Source organism: Terrapene carolina, unplaced genomic scaffold (assembly GCF_002925995.2).
Source record: "Terrapene carolina triunguis isolate 2854851 unplaced genomic scaffold, T_m_triunguis-2.0 Scaffold262, whole genome shotgun sequence".
Taxonomy (NCBI): domain Eukaryota; kingdom Metazoa; phylum Chordata; order Testudines; family Emydidae; genus Terrapene; species Terrapene triunguis.
Genome location: NW_020664613.1, coordinates 5,463,165 through 5,479,949, shown reverse-complemented (window position 1 = coordinate 5,479,949; position 16,785 = coordinate 5,463,165). Strand labels below are relative to the sequence as shown.

Genomic DNA, 16,785 nt, shown 5'->3' with positions numbered 1-16,785 from the left:
TGCTATGTTTGGCTGCTAAAGAGCAAGAGCAAAAGGGAGAAAAAGTTAGAACTTGTTCTGAAGATTAAAATACAAGCTTCCAAATGAACATTCATTTCAAAAGCTGCTCATCTCTCCCATTCAGATCCACTATCACAGTGTTTCTCAAACTGGGGTCGCCGCTTGTGTAGGGAAAGCCCCTGGCGGGCCGGGCCGGGCCGATTTCTTTACCTGTCCCGTCTGCAGGTCTGGCCAATCGCGGCTCCCACTGGCCGTGGTTCACTGCTCCAGGCTAATGAGGGCTGCTGGAAGCGGCGCGGGCCGAGGAACATATTGGCCGCCGCTTCCAGCAGCCCCCATTGGCCCGCAGCGGCCAGTGGGAGCCGCGATCGGCCAGACCTGCGGATGGGACAGGTAAACAAACCAGCCCGGACCACCAGGGGCTTTCCCTACACAAGGGGAGACCCCAGTTTGAGAAACACTGCACTATCATACTTAAAATACATTGAGAACTTTTAGATCTCAAAGTGCTTTACAAAAGTGGGTAAGCCCCATTCGTCTCATTTAACAGATTGGAGTAATTCATCTACACAGCTGTTCAGACACTTGCCCAAAGTCACACAGCCAATCATTGGCAGATGCAGGATTAACACTCTGGTATACCTACTGGCCCATGCTTCCATCAGAGATACCCCTGCCTACTTCTAGGCCATAATTACAGTCAACTCTGATGGCCATCCCTGGAAAAAAGGGCAGGTAGATTAAGGGACACATCTTAAAAAACATAGCCCTTCATGAGAATCACTAAGTGCATCCAGGAAGGGGAAAAGAATCAGATTCAAAGAGAAGATACCAGCTAGGTGAGAAATTGCTGTTGCCTAATCTGCACCTGAATCTCCTGCACAGATGCAATGCCAATTGAAGGACACAAGAAATGGTATATTTCCTTATCACTTAAGGAAATAAGCTTATCAATATAACTTTGATGCAGCATATATGATGGAGTATATCCAGTTACCTTGGATTTGGAAAAACTGTTGACTGGACAAAAAAGCTACAAAAGCTGGAAAAATACACAATATACATCTTCAGAGACTCCAATAATTCCTCTAGCACAACCAAAGTTGACATCAGGATATTTTTATGGTAAAAAACCAAGCAGGAAAAAACTCAAACACACACACACACACACCCTCACAGGTCCCCTTTATACATCATAAAACAGCAAAGGACGCCACAAATCTTTTTTTTGTTTAGTTTTTTTTTTTTAAACACCTTTGCAGGTCCCCATTAACTTTGTTTTTACACAGTTTCACAGTGAAGAAACTTGCCATGGGTCAGAAATTAGAACCCCTTGTTTCCAGTAATTCAAAAGATAATACCCATGTGGATACAGAGTTGAGCCCCCCTGCACATTTTTTAAGAATGAAGACTGGGGTCTCTATTAATGTGACTGCTAAACAAACCTACACTTCTTTCTCAACCAGTTGGTGAGCCAGGGCAGGCTACCCCACATAAGTAGGTTATATACGTAATACTATGTAAATCTTTATAGTTTGGAGCAAACCTCCAATTTAAAAATAAGTCAGTCAACGTACCAGAATGAGCTTGGTCCATCTCTTGCAAGATGAGACAATAGCGTTGGAGCATCCCATTTCAGAAAGTGAGACTTGTGAGCTATTTATTCTTGTGAAGGAAAGAGAGATGCACCCCACATGGATCTGATATAGAATTAAAGATCAAACTAAACAATCACCTCTTCTACCAAGAATGTACAAGGAATCTTATGAAAAAAGAATAACCTTGCAAGCTCCTTGAGGGAGGGAGGCTCCAATCTGCATCACTGAAACCAAACAGAATCACTTCTATTCACCTCAGAGAGGAACACAGCCACTAAAGTTAGATTTTGACATCATTGCCAGCGCCTACCCAGGAGAAAAGAAGGGCTTCCTCCCCCCCCCCCCCCCCCCCAAGAGTGATTCATGGCAATTGATTGAATTTCAAGTTAGAACATTCCACTGCTGTAATTTTTAGAAGACATACTTTGCAGGTACCACAAAAGGCATGGGAGAGTAATACACAGCAGCCTCATACCATGCAGGAAAATCGTTTAACTGCATTGAGCTGCATTTCCTTTTGATAACAGTAGCCCAGGTGAGATTTGGAGGAGGGGAGACATTCCATGTCTCCACCTTCCAGTCTGCACAGTGCTGCTGAGGCCCAAGATTTATACCGGCTCACTGGATATCAGATCACTTTCCTTTTTGCTAGAAAATCATCTAATCAGATGATGTCCTCTCTCTCCCCTGTCCTCAACTAACTGCAGTGAACCTTAGCACGTGACGAGGACATTTCCACAGAAGGAATAAGATCAACAAGCTACCATTATCTCTTTACTGATATTCTATCGCTTCTAGGTATTTCATACCCTTTTGTTTTTCCTCTCATGACTACTCAAATATTTCAGACCTTATCTGGATTTAAGAACCAACCAGAAGAGGTTAGAAGTTTCTTCTCTTAAAGAACATACCAGGAATTTGATGGAGGATCTGTCTATGCAGTTCTCCCCAAACTCCAAGTATTTGGCCATTGACTGAAACAATAAAACTTTTTTTCAGATACTAAAAGCCTGAATAAGCCATTCATAACCACCCAATGTAACAGTTAAAATACTCTTTTTTTATATAAACAAGTTTCTCTATGTCCTTCACAGCCATCCCACATATATCCCCCAGCTGGATTTTTGGATTTTTCAAAGAATGACTCTGTTTTCCATGGAGTAATAAAAATGCAAGGGGACGGGGGGGAGCCTTAAAAGACTTATTCTTCCCACAATGAAAGGAGGTTTAGCAGCACCTTCCTCATTAGTGGGTAACCCAGCTGTTATTTTTGCTTATCTGGTTTGATGATCTCTGTTTTTATTAGTGCAAATACTTCTTACATCATATGAATGAGACTGCTATCTCCTTATTAACCAAACAAACTTGTGCATGCTGTAAGTGAACATGCAATTTGTAAATCTTGACACTGTGACCACTATTCTATAGCCCTGAAATTTCAAGCACACTTCTGGGAAATTTGTTTCAGGAATGCGAAGAGGAGCTAAGTCACGAACAAGTCCCCCCAAACGCCACAGCGAGCTAGAATGCTTTTTAAGTTGACTGCATAATTAGTTGCTGGACATGTTGGCAGCTGTCAAGGAGGCAGCTGGTGATTTCAGCACCTGGAAGCAGCTTGGGATGGAGGACGAGCACATACACTGGCAGTTTGTTAATGATCAGCACTGAAACAGTTAATGTTGACATTTTGTCTTCTTCAGGTTTCAAAGTAACTAACTGATTGAGATAATAGTGCAGTTCACTTTTTTGAGTTATTCTTTCTAGCTATCTGCAGACGTCATCAGTTATCTATATCAGTGGTCTCCAAAGTGGGGTGCGCAAGAGGATCCTTCAGGGTGCGTGGCAGGAGGAGCGCCCCCTGCTCCCTCGGCAGTTCGGCCGGGAGTCCGAGCGGCTTTTTTTTTTTCCCCCTCCCTCGGCAGTTCGGCCAGGAGCAGGGGGTGTGTGCTCAAAATATTTTTTACTGATGGGGTGCGCGATCAAAAAAGTTTGAAGAACACTGATCTACACAACCGTGAAGAATAGCATATTTTTAAGTGAAGCTTTAAAGTCTGAAGCACAAATTTGTGGCATCAAGTGGACTCCCTAGAACGTAGATCCCTCATAATTTTCCAGTTTGTATATAAGGACTAACATCTGGGTTCTTTTAAGGACTCTGAGCACATCACATTTAATGCATGTTTACCTAGGTATTTAGAACTCATGTACCTTGAATGAAGGTACCAACTCCAACTGAAACAGTGAAACAAAATTTAACCCACCAATGGGTTATCACAAATCTGAACAGAGTATATGGAAAAATATGTAGAAATAAGTGCAAAGGTTAAGGCTACATCGGAAAGTGTTCTGCATGGGGAGTGCTCAAGTGACTAACAGGCAGGTATCAGTTAAGAACGATAAATTTTACAGTACATACAAGACAGCTTTTCAAAAGTTTTATTCATAGGAGTATCTCACTTCATATAAAAATGTTTCTTGCATTTATAACTGTGCTAAACATGACAGAAGCTGGTAAACTGTAGTATGTGTTTGTAGATGTCCAAAGGAACCAGCGATCTGGTCATGTGGGGCAGACCTAGCTAGCATCTGTATTCACACTGAGCTCTGGCTCTATTACCCATTGAGCAGTTAACAAAAAAAATAAATCAGTCAAACTACATGGATTCTACAATGGAGGAAACATCCCTGGATACTCTTCTGTTAAAAAAAATAAAAATAAAATCTGGAACCTAGATCAGCACAAAAACAGAAGGAGAAGCAGCAGCCTCCTAGCACTGATAAGAAAACAAAATGGTGCCAGCAGCAGCATGTCCTCCAACACTAGCACCACACCGCTTTGGCTGTCAGAATAGTGGACGTAGTTACACAGAACCTTACCAGAGAAATTAAAAACGAAATGTTTCAAGCCTCTCTGCAGTCTGGTCTCGGGGGGCGTTCTACTAAACAGAGAAATATGACTGAAAGTCAGTAAATGTGACACCAACTTGGCAGAGGAAATCCAACAGGAGTTTGAAGACAGACTCCCGACTCCAGGAAAGAAGCTACAACAGCCTGAAGAATGAATGATTGCAGGAAGGAGTGGGGTGGGGGAGAGATTCATATTACAGAACTCCCAGAAGGCAGTGAACTGCCTAATCCTACTTCTCGGTTTTCTTTTTATATGAAGATTAGCTTCCCACTTACTTGAAGTTTCAACAAAAATTGCAAACCCAAAATTGAAAGAGTAGACAGTACACTCTTCCTAAGTACACTCAACCCATGCAGGCACAGGCCCAACTATGAAGACAAGCGGTTTTAAGCTGCTAGGGGAAAAGAAAAAAAAAACGACTCCTCTACACAATGGCATGAGCATGTTTCTTTCAAGAGGTCTCTGTAGCATTACACACTATGCAGACTTTAACCCAATAAGGAACATCATCAGGCAATATGGTTACAGATGCAGCTCCACCTATCCAGCTTCTTTAAAAATCTTCACCAAGAAATAACATAAAACCCTCACAAGAATCCTTAGATTCTCAGCACAGAGATAAGCTCTTCGCTATATTAAAATCAGGTACATTAATATTTGTATATTCTGCTGCTTACCAGTAAGTACTATAGGTGGGGATGGGCCTGGTTAATTGAGCTTAAAAATCACCAGATTTAAATATGCATTTTGCATTGGTTTACATAAGTTGAGGAGGAGGGATTAATTTTTTATGCAAAAAAACTGTAGGGAGCCCACTTGAGTAGCTAGGAGGTGGAAATAAACTATTCAGTTGGTTGCTTTTTGACACCAACGTTTATACTTTTTATAAAAAAATACATTGCTTGTTCCTGTATTCAACAAGGTCATGTAGCACCAGACCTGACCTCAAACCTCAATTTTCCTACACCAGTAAAGGCTCACCTCAGTGACACCACTCAATGAGGCATTAAACTCTACAGGCAAAAGCTCCAGTTACTACACCTTAAGATACCAGACATACTAGACTAGATCTATTTCTTTTATCTATATTATATTCTGAAAGTAATGTGGCATCCCTAACAGACCTGAGAATAATCTCCAATCATGCTGCCCTGTTCCTCTGAATAGATGATTTAAACCCTAATCTTCCCCCATCAAAGTGGAGGTAACTTATTTCACAAACTGGGAAGTTAGTTAGTTTCCAAAATGGCTAGAAATATCATCTAGATGTCTAAAATATTACTCACCTAAGGCAACCCTATTTCATTTTTGGGGGGAATGCCTCATTATATATAAATTTCTGGGTCCAAGTTCAAAGTGAGGTTCAAATTGTATCTGTAACTTTCATTCCATCTCTGTTTGTTGGGTATCAGCAAAGCTAATGTAAGTGGGTATGCAACTGATATTATCAAAATTAGGGCTGTCGATTAATCGCAGTTAACTCATGGGATTAACTCAAAAAAATTAATCATGATTAAAAAAATCAATCGCAGTTTTAATTGCACTGTTAAACAGAATACCAATTGAAATTTATTAAATATTTTGGATGTTTTTCTACATTTTCAAATATATTGATTTAAATTACAATGCAGAATACAAAGTGTACAGTGGTCACTTTATTTTTATTACAAATATTTGCACTGTAAAAATGATAAAAGAAATAGTATTTTTCAATTCACCTCGTACAAATACCGTAGTGCAATCTCTTATTCGTGAAAGTGCAACTTACAAATGTAAATTTTTTTGTTACATAACTGCATTCAAAAATAAAACAATGTAAAACTTTAAAGCCTACAAGTCCACTCAGTCCTACTTCTTGTTCAGCCAATCGCTAAGACAAACAAGTTTGTTTATATTTGCAGGAGATAATGCTGCCTGCTTCTTATTTACCATGTCACCTGAAATGAGAACAGACTTCGCATGGCACTTTTGTAGCTTGCATTGCAAGGTATTTATGTGCTAGATATGCTAAACATGCATATGCCCCTTCATGCTTTGGCCACCATTCCAGAGGACCTGCTTCCATGCTGATGGCGCTCATTAAAAAAATAATGTGTTAATTAAATTTGTGACTGAACTCCTTGGGGGAGAATTGTAGGTCTCCTGTTCTGTGTTTTACCCGCATTCTGCCATATATTTCATGTTATAGCAGTCTCGGATGATGACTCAGCACATTTTGTTCGTTTTAAGAACACTTTCACTGCAGAGTTGACAAAACACAAAGAAGATACCAATGTGAGATTTCTAAAAATAGCTACAGCACTCGACCCAAAATTTAAGAATCTGAAGTGCCTTCCAAAATCGGAGAGGGACGAGGTGTGGAGCATGCTTTCAGACGTCTTAAAAGAGCAACATTCCAATGCGGAAAATACAGAACCCGAACCAACAAAAAAGAAAATCAACCTTCTGCTGGTGACATCTGACTCAGTTGGTCTGTACTGCTTTCAATCATTATTGAGCAGAACCCATCATCAGCATGGACAATGTCCTCTAGATTGGTGGTTGAAGCATGAAGGGACATATGAATCTTTAGCACATGTGGCACGTAAATATCTCGCAACGCCGGCTACAACAGTACCACACGAATGAATGCCTGTTCTCACTTTCATGTGACATTGTAAACAAGAAGCGGGCAGCATTATCTCTTGCAAATGTAAACAAACTTGTTTGTCTGAGCGATTGGCTGAACAAGAAGTAGGACTGAGTGGACTTGTAGGCTCTAAAGTTTTACATTTTGTTTTTGAATGCAGTTATTTTTTGTACATAACTACATTTGTAAGTCCAACTTTAATGATAAAGAGATTGCACTACAGTACTTGTATTAAGTGAATTGAAAAATACTCTTTTTACAGTGCAAATATTTATAATAAAAAAATATAAAAATATACTGTAAAAAATAAACTGTACACTTTGTATTGCATTGTACACAAGAGCACTGTATACTCTGTATTATGTGCTGTAACTGAAATCAATATATTTGAAAATGTAGAAAACATCCAAAAATATTTATATAAATGGTATTCTATTATGGCTTAACAGGGTGATTAATCGCGATTAATTTTTTTAATCGCTTGACAGCCCTAATCAAAATGTTTTCCCTGACAGCAGAAGCTTATCCATAGTTTGTGGATAGCCAATGAAAACTAGTGTCCAAGACCTGGCACATAGAACTAATTAATTATCTTAAGATCTACTTACGATCTACAAGGACACCATACAAATTGTATGCATCATGGTTCATTTAATCAGATGCTCAGCCTTGAAGACTACACTGGACAAGTGCTCACTCCACACAACCAAGACTGTTCATCATTTAGATATATACACATGCAAGTGAAGAATGTAAGAACAGCCCCAAAGTGGATCTACCAAAGATTAGGTATACAATCTTCCTCCAGATTTTCATGTAGAACATGGAGACCTGTAAGTAAAGGGTTAGCTATTAGTCCTTACTTTTTCAACCTTATAGGACAGATTCTGTCATCCTTACTCATGTATCTGGTTCCCCTATATCTCTGTATCTTTCTTGCCTCACCATCTTAGGCACTGTTGGCTTTTTAGGTTAAAATAAGTGATCATGTTTAACTATCTGCTCACCACACATCTCAACTTCCCGACGCCCAAATGGGGGTATAATTTGGGATGGTCACACAAAATCTGAAGAGATGGTATTAATTTCTCTAGTACAAATAGTATTTTCTGTTAGCTCAGCCTCCCAGTTAGTTTCTTATGTCCAGCAATAAGAATGAAGGGACACCAACTTCGTAGTTAACTCTGGGACTAAAATGACCAAAGTCCTCAAAATGAGGGAAAGCTGGGAAGCACGAGACTTGCTGTTGCTGATTTTTTTTCTTCATGTAATTCATCAACAGGCCTGAAGCAATACACTGACCTCAGACTGTTCTGCATGCTAACAAAACAAAGAAATAGCCATATTTGTCAGCCAAACTAGTTCTGAAGCAGCACCAGTGGGATTCCACTTCATGAGAGGGAGAGGGATGCAAACAGCCATTGCTCCCCACAGTATACCATGGAACTGTGCTGCAACAAGTACTCTATCCATTTCAGTATGGAAGTGTGCTTAGAGTACAGGTGATACTACTGCAGCCCATGGGCTCTGGTGCCATTCCAAGCCTGGGCACAGGTTAGAGAATTTCATCTCTTTATGCACATGGGCTGTCCATGAACAAAATTTGGCCCAAGATGTTTATTGTATTGACGCTCAAAGCAAAAATAGTACAGCTAGTTCTCAGAATTTAACAGTGTCATACAACCTGCTTTATTCCCTGAAAGAAACCCCGATCAGTTTTCTTGCCAGAACAGTAAACAGAACGCTAAAGATTTCATGCTAAAATGTCACAGAAGAGTAATAGGGGAAGATACAAGTGCGTTGCTAACAATGTCGTTAACAGAACCATGCTTTCCACTGTATACACAAAGGAAACTAAAAATCAAGTCAACATCCTTATCTCCTTGGCTTCAGCACAAGCAGTATTTTTCACCTCTGGGATTAGCGCCATCAAGTCAAAGGGCTGAAGAGTCATCAGGTATGTCAGATTTTCCACTTACAAAGACTGCCTTTACGGAAGAGCAGACAAATTATAGCTATTTATCATCGGCTAAGGAATTGCAAGTCTGCAAGATTCAAGTAATACATGTTGTAACTTCAAGGATATTTACAGTTAGGAAAGTGGGCAATATCACTGGGACAGGTCAGAAGCACGCGTGAGTATACCTTATACCAAATCAATAGGAGCGATTAACAACAGGATAAAGAGAAACTTAAATTCCTGATCTGTGATGCTGAGTTACTAAACTACTATATGAAAAGCAGTCAGAGGGAAGTTCCAAACAGAAAGGATTGACTGTTTGCTATATAGATTGCATTTTGTGATTCTGGTTTTTAAGCATCAATTTCTATTTTCTTGGTGCCACCAAGTGGCAGTACTATGAATTGTCACTTTATATGGAAAGGACACCTTCAATCTAATAGTGTCAGCTCTGAGAAGACAGGCCACAACAATGCAGTGATGGCATGGGGGGGGGGGGGGGGAAGAAAAAAAAAAAAGAAAAAAGAAAAAAGAAAAAAAACCCACCCTAAGATCTGAAAACTGTTTTGGCCGGCCTGGAAAGAGACACAAAATGAAGATATTCTATACGTAAACCACGAACTACTGACACCCAAGACATTTACAAAGGATTTCAACATGCATATCACTAATACATGCATGTTTTTGACCACGTGAGATATATGTTGGAAAAGATAATAAGCATGTCTTAGGAGTCAGAGTTAAGATTATTATTGCAATGTAGAGTGAATATTCACTTGTCAATATTAACAGCATATTTTAAATGAAGATATACTGACATAAGAATAGTGTCTACAGGGCTAGTTAAGAATATGATGAATTCAAAGGCACTTCAGAGAGATTAGAGAGTTACAGCACAGTCGTATAATCTGTGGGTTGCGGGCCACCTGTGTCCCTCAAAGGAGACTGTAATAAGAAAATAATGTATTTTATTGGGAATGGAAAAAATGTTCTCTGAACCACATCCTGGAATTTTGAAACTGAAATATTTGAATTAGCTGTGTCACTATGGCAAAGAGGCTGGGGACTTCCCTGCCAGGCTGTGGGAGCCCCAGAAAGAGCTGGATAGGAGTTCAAATAGCTTTACCTGAGCCTAGGGGGAGTGTCTAGCAAAGGATGACTTCTCTCTTCCATCCCCGCCCTCACAGAGGAGATGACAAGCTCAGAACCAGCAACCAGTTACAGCTCCCAGGTTCTCTGCCCCAGCCCAGTTTAGAGCAATTTAGGGGCTGCTCTAACCTGAATTAGCTGGCTATGGTCTCCAAGGAATTACATACCAGCTGGAGACGGACAGAATGAAACACACTCCAACCACTTTCCCTCCCTGATCCCAACCCCTGGCACAGAGGGCCTGTCATATGGGAAGAGCAAGGTGTAGGTGCTAGCTATGCTAACTCTGCACCCACACAGAAATCCCCCATATTGGGGGGGTATCCCCAGCATGGAGTTGCAGCTGGTAACTACTCCCTTTGTGCTTCCCAAGTGGTAGAAAGGAAGCAAAAAAGGGCAGAAAATCTGCCAAAAACAATTAAGAACATAAGAATGACCGTACTGAGTCTGAGCAATGGTCATGTAGCCCAACATCCTGACTTCCAACAGTGGTCAGTGCCCGCTGCTTTAGAGGGAATGAACAGAATAATGGAATTTTCAAGTGATCCATCCCCCATCATCCAGCCCCAGTTTCTAGCAATCAGAGGTTTAGGGACATCTAAAGCACAGAGTTGCATCCCTGACCATCCTGGCTAATAGCCATTGATGGACCTATCTCCTCCATGAATTTACCTAATTCTTTTTTGAACCTTGTTATACTTTTGGCCTTCACAGCATCCCGTGGCAACCAGTCCTACAGGTTGACTGTGTGCTATGTGAAGAAGAACTTCCTTATGTTTGTTTTAAACCTGCTGCCTGTTAATTTCATTGGGTGACCCCTGATTCTTGTGTTATATAAAGGAGTAAATAACACGTCATTATTCACTTGCCCCTTCTGGGACCCTTTGACTTTTTTGAAATAATGTTTGGCCATCAGGCTGAAAATCCTGGATATCAATGGATTAGAGAATAAGATTGGGAATTAGGACTGTCGCTAGGTAGCTGTCCAAAGACATACTAATATATGAGAGAGTGGGAGAAAGCAAGAAATCTCAAGTTCTTGGAGAAAACTCTAGAAATTGTAGCAAACGAAAAATTTAAGGTAGATTTGTCAAAAAGGCCTTTTTATGCTGAAGCTGCAAATGCCAGTTTGAAAGGCCCTTGCATTGTGGTTAAAAAGCAGAAGTGGTTATGACAAAATGGAATGTCCTTCAGAAAAGCAGTAGTGAAAGGCACATCATCCTAAAAGAAAGTGTATTAATAAAGAATGAACAGCAGGGTTGCTACCAACAGACGGATTCCCAACACATTCAACATCCGGAATGAAAAGCATGTCGATAACATGGATAAGTAGAGATAAGATGCCATTGAAAAGCTATGACGCGCAGTCATCCTAATGACATGACTCCCAGAGGGAAGGAAAGAGGCAGATTTACAAACAGTGAGTTGGCTCATCTCTAGCAGAAGCTAAGCAAATACTCTTGTCCATCACCTACATTTTCACCAATACTATTCCTACTATTTTCTCCCTGCCAGTGTAAAAAGCAGCACAATATGCAACATCCATTCACAGAACCATACAGAGGCCCCTCCAGAGGATCGATGCTGTGTTTCTTTATGAAATACAATAAAAATCTGAAAACTAGTCTGTCTGGAACTACTGTAGTTAATTTCTGAATCCACCCAGTGGATCTGTGGTTAGAGCTCTGCACTGTCAAATGAGACCTGGATCTGGATTCCAGTTTTCTGTTCTCAGCAGGCTAGCATAGGATGGGAGTACTGCACAGGCTCTGAATTCACTCCTGTACAAAGCACATGCTACTGCTCTGCTACAATTCCTGCAGCCAGACCAGACATTAATATTAATAGATTTTAGTTTTCATTGGTTTGAAAGGCTGCTGTAATTTGGGGCTTTTGGGGATCAGAGATGGAAGAGAGAAAACCCTTCCTTGCAAGCAGGATGTTCTGTTGTTTAACGTCCGCATTTTTTACAGGGGTGAGGTCATGAGTGCATACAATTCTGTTCTCCTCTAGCAATGCAAATAGCTCTATAATACAGAATTGGAAAAACCATTTACATGTATATGCGTCTTTTAGCTAGAGAAGGCAAGAGGGTCTAATGGACTAGGAAGAAGGCTGGTAGGCAGAAACACTTCTGCTCCCTGATGTGTTTGGAAAGTTAACCTGAGTGTTTCCCCCATGTGTCAAAAGGGGATAATTAACCCTCAATTAACCATGTAAGTTAAGTTATGTTACAACAGTTCTGCAAATTCTGAGTATTATAGATAATCATTCCCAATGGTACATAAAGAATAATTTCTGTATAATAAAAGGGATATTTACAGGAGTTATACTAGATAGAGAAGACAAACTGCAACTCAGCATTTAGATTGTGGTTGTGCTTCAGGTTTGAAAAGAACAGGTATTTGACACTCAGCATTACTGTTCGAAAACAGTCTCAGATAAGAAAACACACTTCAGTTCTCAACTACACATCATTTAACAGAACCTCGTTAGCACTTACTAAATTGTTGTTATTAATAGAAGATAACATATCATAGAAGTCATTCAATGCAGAGGGAAGATCCATACCTTGAACACCTTCCAGGAGCAGATCGACCCCTCTCCGATAAAAGCTAAAGGCAGCTTCATAATCTTCTTCTTCCTCCTTCTTCAAGGCCAGCTTTATCAGCTCCCCCGCTTTCTCCAAGTAATCATGTTTGCCAAGCTTGTGTCTTAAGCTCCCAGTAAACAGACTACGGCTCTCACTCTCCCTCTCGCCTTCAGGTTTGCTCCACTCACAATCATAAGCTATAGCACCTTGTCCTAAGGATTCTGAAGCAAGGCTGAGACCAAAAGCTCTACTGGGAGAATTTTGGTTGGATGCCATTCCATCATCTAATTCGGCAAGAGAGTCTACATCGACTGTCAAAGAGATGAGGTCACTATCACTGGAGAAACCTGGAAGTATGATCACAAGTGTGTACAAAGAAATTAAAGTAGCTAGTATTAGTATTTCTACTAATACTCTGAGAAAACAACAATGTATTTCTTGTTACCCACCATGTATATTCAAGTTAAGCCTCCATAACTATTTGTAGCATCTCTGGTATAGGTCAGAAAGACTACTGATGCTCTGATTTTCTCCTCTACCATTAGTGCCCTTCGGAATTCTCTATCACAAGAATTGCCATTCCTGTTCCATTTTGAATTTCAAGCATAGAGTACAGACTCTTTACCTCGCCTGGTTTTTTGATGTACGTCATCACAAGACTTCAAGTATAGAACTAGCCTTATATACCAGCACTCTCTTGGGACCTCAAGATTTTTGAGTTCTTGTGGAAGAAGCCCAATTTTCTCCAAGTTGGCAAAAGGCTTCCAAAAGCAACTCTCGGCCCAAATTCCTCATTATGACAATGAGAATGCAAGGTGACTAAGCAACTAGCAGCCAATCTATACCTTCAGAGCCCACTCTCATTTGGGCTCCTGGAAATTACATGGCTAACCCTACTTGTGTGGATGATGCTACAAAATGAATTCAGACTGCAATTGCTTACTGTTAAAAAAAATAAAACAAAACACTTCACGTTGCTTTAAGTTAGTAAGGCTAAGTGGCCCAAGTTGTTAAATTACCAAATTCGATATTTGTGACACATTGGTTTCAAATACATTTTATATATAGGTCATAATTTTTCTCTCTGTATATATCATCATGTATAAAAGGCATCAAGTTTCAACTCGACAATATTATTTTTGGTATTTGACTATATGGCAGATATATAAACAAAGCTATTTCTAGATCTTACCTCCACATTCCGATTGGCTGGTAAGCATCACATCATCGAGTCCACTTAAATCCTTTTGAACTAAAAAAGGACAGAGGAGAAAGGCATTAAATATATTTTTATATCACAGAATATACATTAATTTAATATCAAGCAAAGGGAAGAAGAGACTTATTGATGCAGCCTTATCACAGATAGAGAGGTGTGTTCGAAGCAACTGCACTCAAACCTGCTTTCAAATGTATTCATTTTGGATTGCCAAAACAGCTACATCATCGTAACTGTGGTTTTAATTCTTTCAATTCCTTGAGGCCTTAAAGGTTTAAAAAGATTAAACAGCAAAGGTGCCTATTCAGGAGAACTACAGGAAGCCTCAGTACCACATTACTGTATCCAAATTCAACTGTGATGATGGCATTTAATCCCACTATAGACTATTCTGCTGCTCCACAATTCTTATGGAAATTTAAGATTTGAGGGACTTGCAAACATGCATACAATTTAAGAAGACACACAAGCTTTCAATTTGGAAAACAATATTCCAGAATAACATCCTGCACCAGATGTCTGGAATAAGCCATGAACTTGGCACTGCCAGCTGGACCGCAAATGGGAGTTTGTTTTATCATCTTGCCAGACATACCCATTGAAGCAATACATGAAAGGGCGAAAGAAAATTCTGAGATAAACCCTGAAGTCTGCTGTCTTGTGCATTACCATTGCAGTCAAGAGATTCTCCACAACACCAGGTAATGTTTCATGACCCAGGCGGTTCTCAAACAAAAGCAAATTCCTTTAGACTTTCTCCAAAGCTCTAGAGACAGAGTGGGGGGGGGGGAACCCACTCACCTTCTCATGAAGGATGAGCAGAATTTTTGCATAGAAAAGTGGTCTTTGGAGAGACTAGTTCCTTTAAGAGGAGTGAGGGGAAGAGGAAGCAGGAAGTAGAGCCACTCCCATTTGCTCTTTCATGAAAAGGCCTTGGGGAAGGCAGAGAGTGCAGGACACCACTGTTCTTTTGCATAAGGCAAAGAGAGAAGCGGGAACAGAGTGGCAGAGGCACCACTTTCCATTCTAAGAGTACGTCTTCACTAGCGGCAGGGCTTTAACGTGGCTGTGTAGTCACGGCACCAGCGCTGGGAGAGAGCTCTCCCAGCACTGTTTAAAAAAAAAAAAAAAGCCCCCCTCATGAGGGGACTAGCTCCCAGCACTGGTGCACTGTCTACACTGCCAATTTACAGCGCTGAAACTTGCAGCGCTCAGGGGGCTGTTTTTTCATACCGCTGAGCGAGAAAGTTGCAGCACTGTAAAGTGGTAGTAGAAAAGGCCTAAGAGAAGCAGGAGGAGGAACTGAGATTTCTGGGAAGCAGTGTCTCTCCTGCAGGTCCTAGAGCTCTGCAAAAGGGAAGGAGGGCCTGATCTCCTTACCAGGAGGGCAAGGGGAGAGCAGACAATTCACTAATAACGGGGAGTGCACATGGAGAATCCATAATTTGTGCATTTACAGGAGAACCCATAATTTAGGTGCTGAGAGCCCAGAATTCATTAACTGGGGTGGTCAGCTGATTTTGTTTGGGGGAGACAGCAATTAGCTAGGAGTGTGGGTTGAAGAAGCATTATTTATGGGGTGAAGTTATGTAGATGTGGCAATATATCTTAAATAGGTGTGGTTTTAGATGAGGGGTATACAGGCCCTCTAGACCAGCAGACTTAGTTTTTCCCCCATTGTAAAGAAAGGGTATGTCTACACTGCAAAAAACAGACCCACGGCAACAAATCTTAAAGCCCCGGTCAACAGACTCGGGCTTATACTGCGGGGCTAAAACTAGCAGTGTAGATGTGCCCACTTGCCCTGGAGTCCAGGCTCTACAACCTGGTGAGGTGGTGGATTTCGGATCCTGCACTCCAGCCAGAACCAGAACGTCTACACTGCTATTTTTAGTCCCACATCACAAACTCTGCGAGCCCAAGTCAGTTGACCCAGGCTCTGAGACTTGCTGCCGCACGTCCTTTTTTTTTTTTTTTTTTTTTTTCCCCAGTGTAGACATACCCACCGTCACATCTTTTCCTATTAGTGTCCTTAAAAGTGGATGGCTTAGCTATACTTGCCAGTTTAAAAATAAACAGGAACGTCACAAAAGAGGAAATAATGGTTAAGATGTTAAGAAAGTTCACAAAAATAAAGTGACAAGGTCACTTCTGAACTAGTCCTTAGAATATTTCCCAATTTCCAGGTGGGTGACACATTGAAACTGTTCTGTGGGTGGGGCCAGGTCATGAATGGATTCATTTTGGGGGAAAGAGAAGGTGGCCATGATAATGCACATAGAAAGAAAGACTCCCTAGGTTACTTGTCTAGAGGATTTGGCAATTGGTATAGGAGGAGAATAATTGGAGGGGGAGGGGGGAAAGAGGTTGGTACGATGTGTATATGTACATGCTTGCAAGGTAGAAGAGGGGCCACTGCTTGTTTGGAGAGAAAGGAACATTATACATTTGTACTATCATGCAGCTAACAGGGGATGAGTACTCAAGGTTAAAAAAATTAATGGGCCAAAATTACTGTACTTGTGTACACCTCATGCAATCCCATTGGGTTCAGTGGGCTTGCACATCGCTTATAATGCTGTATTTGGTCCAGTCTAATATTTTGCTATGGAGTGAGGTTTCAGAATTAATGTGGCATCCTAGCTGAGCATATTGTTAACATCTACCATCACACTAGTATTAATAAGGATTATGAAGGCCATTAACCCTCATCCTTCAAGCATCAGCTA

At 40.8% G+C, this 16,785-nt stretch overlaps 1 protein-coding gene across 1 annotated transcript in view; it reads right to left on the bottom strand.

Annotated features, from left to right (window-relative positions):
- RPS6KC1 (ribosomal protein S6 kinase C1) overlaps nucleotides 1-16,785 on the bottom strand; it is a 92,776-nt gene that overhangs the window by 60,727 nt on the left and 15,264 nt on the right. Inside the window, exons 5-6 of the mRNA XM_024215298.1 lie at nucleotides 14,030-14,089; nucleotides 12,816-13,184 (exon numbers count right to left, since the gene is read on the bottom strand). Of these exons, the coding sequence (XP_024071066.1) occupies nucleotides 12,816-13,184; nucleotides 14,030-14,057 (397 nt within the window). The 5' untranslated portion in view covers nucleotides 14,058-14,089. The remainder of the gene's footprint in view (nucleotides 1-12,815; nucleotides 13,185-14,029; nucleotides 14,090-16,785) is intronic.